The sequence below is a fragment of the Monodon monoceros genome, unplaced genomic scaffold, assembly GCF_005190385.1.
Source record: "Monodon monoceros isolate NGI ecotype Baffin Bay Population unplaced genomic scaffold, NGI_Narwhal_1 Super_Scaffold_22, whole genome shotgun sequence".
In the NCBI taxonomy this organism is placed as follows: Eukaryota; Metazoa; Chordata; class Mammalia; order Artiodactyla; family Monodontidae; genus Monodon; species Monodon monoceros.
The window spans coordinates 3464005-3466595 of record NW_021703779.1 but is presented as its reverse complement, the minus strand read 5'-3'; the positions used below and the strand labels follow the sequence as shown (position 1 = coordinate 3466595).

General features: G+C 42.4%; 1 protein-coding gene across 1 annotated transcript in view; it reads right to left on the bottom strand.

Annotated features, from left to right (window-relative positions):
* Nucleotides 1-2591, bottom strand: part of LOC114906402 (protein WWC3-like) — a 145031-nt gene that overhangs the window by 5521 nt on the left and 136919 nt on the right. Inside the window, 1 exon segment of the mRNA XM_029241197.1 lies at nt 21-238. Within this exon segment, the coding sequence (XP_029097030.1) occupies nt 21-238 (218 nt within the window).

Here is a 2591-nt window from a genome sequence, read left to right as displayed (position 1 = left end):
CCTCTGCTGCCCAGCCCCGCCCGCGACCGATGAAGAATCCTTCCAGGCAGGTGGCAAAGGACTCCCGACTTACTCTGCAAACGTACTGGCTTCGCGCTCCGGGCGAGAAAGTCTGGGAACGGACAACGGTGCTGCTCCGCGTGAAGGGCGAGCCGCGGGCCCTGCGGCCGGGCCTCTCCTTCGGCAGACTCGCCACCGCTTCCGGAAAGAGATCTTCTGTGTTGGTTTCCTTATCAACCTAGATAGTAATTTATTGTTTACCACGACTCTTTCTAGAACGCAAGCATTAAATTAGTGGAGTCACCAAACAACCTTGCCATTTCCACTGGAGCTCTAACTGGCATTTCACATTTAATGAGTCTAAACGTGAATTTCTGTACTCTACCAAAAGTTTTTCATTTGTTCACGCAAAAAAATCTTAGTGTCATCCTGGACTCCTGTCTTTCTCTCACACTCCATTATCTAGACCAAGAGAAACTGCGTTGGCACAATTTTCAGAATTACAAGTACTTTGCACATGCATGAACCTAGAGCATATTAGGCTTAGTGAAATAAGTCACACAGAGAGAGACAAATGCTGTACGGATTCACCTATATGTGGAATCTAAAAACACAACATAACTGAACAAACCTAACAAAACAGCAGCAGAGTCATAAATCCAGAGAACAAACAGGGGATTGTCAGAGGGGAGACAGGTGATGGGAGGAAAGAAATAGGTGAGGGAGATTAAGAGGTACAAACTTACAATCACAAAACAAATGAATCATAGGTATGAATACACAGGGTGGGGAACGGAGCCAATACCTGCGCACTATCTTTGTGTCGTGACAGATGTTAACTCGACTTACTGTGGAGATCACTCTGACATGTATAGAAGTATGTTGTATAACAGGGACCAACAAAGTGGTGTAGGTCAGTTATATTTCAAAAACCAACAAGCTCACTGAAAACAGACAAGATCTGTGGTTACCAGAGGTGGGGACTGGGGGAGGGGGAATTCAATGAAGGCAGTCAAAAGGTACAGACTTCCAGTTACAACATAAACAACTACTAAGCATGTATGTACAGCATGATAAATAGAACGCACACTGCTGTATGTTATGTATGAAAGTGGTCAAGAGAGTAAATTCTAAGAGTTTTCATTACAGGAAAAATATTTTTTTCTATTTCTGTAATTTTGTATCTATGTGAGATGATGGATGGTCACTAAACTTACTCTGGTATCATTCTAACATGTATGTAAGCCCAGCCATTATGATGTATACTTTAAACCTACGCAGTGTTTATGTCAATTGTATCTCAATAAAGTGAAGAGAGAAAAAATTAGGCGTTTTTTGACCCCTTGTCACCAACCCTTCATCCAAGTCACCATCATCTCCTACTCAGAACATTAGTGCTATACACTTCTCATTGCCCTGCCTGATTCCATGCCTACCCTCCCCTTGAGTCAATTCTTAGTGCAATTATGGAGATCCCAGTAAAACTGAAGTACAATCACGTCACCCCTGGGCTCAAAACTACTCCTCAATTTCCTACCCCTTTCAGAAAAAAAACAAGAGTCCTGAGTGGACCCTACATAATTTGGCCCCTTCACTAACTCTGCTCTCAGCTGTGACAACTGCTTCTGCTCATCGCCCCAGCCCATGCTCCTTGCTACTCTCTGACCATATTAGGCCTTCCACCTCAGTGCCTCAGTGCCTCATGCTCTTCCCCAGCTCCTGCACTTCCTTCCTTAAGATCTCTACTCAAAATTCACCTTCTCAGAGATGCCTTAAAATGACCACCATTCCTAAAAATCTAAACCCTCATGATATTATTTGTTCGTTAGCCTCTCTGTTAAAATGCTTTCTTAAAACAGGGTGATTTTGCGAAAATCGTGAACTAGGAAGCTCTAAGTCCTTGTTTCTTCATGGAAACATCAAAAAACACTCAACTATACCTCAAAACAAAACAAAACCATACACTGCTGAATAGACCCTCTGCAAACAATCGCAGTCTTTAGTAAGCAAATGAATGAAGAAAAATGATAAAATATTCAAAGTGAAAAAATATTCAAGTGGTAGGAAATTTTACGGCATTTTATTTTTTACTAATCCTTGACCATGGTCTTTCAACTTAGAGGAGACAGCAGCCTAGTTCCCAATTCCCTCCCTTAAGGGTAGACCTTACTTGTAACATTTTTACATGTTAGGGAGCTAAAGGTTTGGACTAGTTTTGCCTCACTTGAATCTCAGGTGCAGGAGAAGCAGCATGGCCCATCTTAGTCATAGAAAAGGATCAGAAGCAGCAGGCGGTACTCCTGAAAGCTGCTGCTGGACTGACCTACTGGTATAAACATACAATAGACCACAAAAAGCCCTACAATAAGCTGGGTACACACAATCTGGAAAATTGAGCCTTCAAAAATTGAGCTATTTATATAGGGGAATTGAGAAAGCAGAAAGCAGGGTCAGTCAACACACGCTGAAGGAAAGACTCAACACACACTGAAGGAAAAAACTGGGGAGGTCATAAGCTTTCACTTCAAGGTGATGTCGAGGCTCACAGTCTGCAAAATCTGGGAAAAGTGCCTGTTTTTTCAAATGTACAA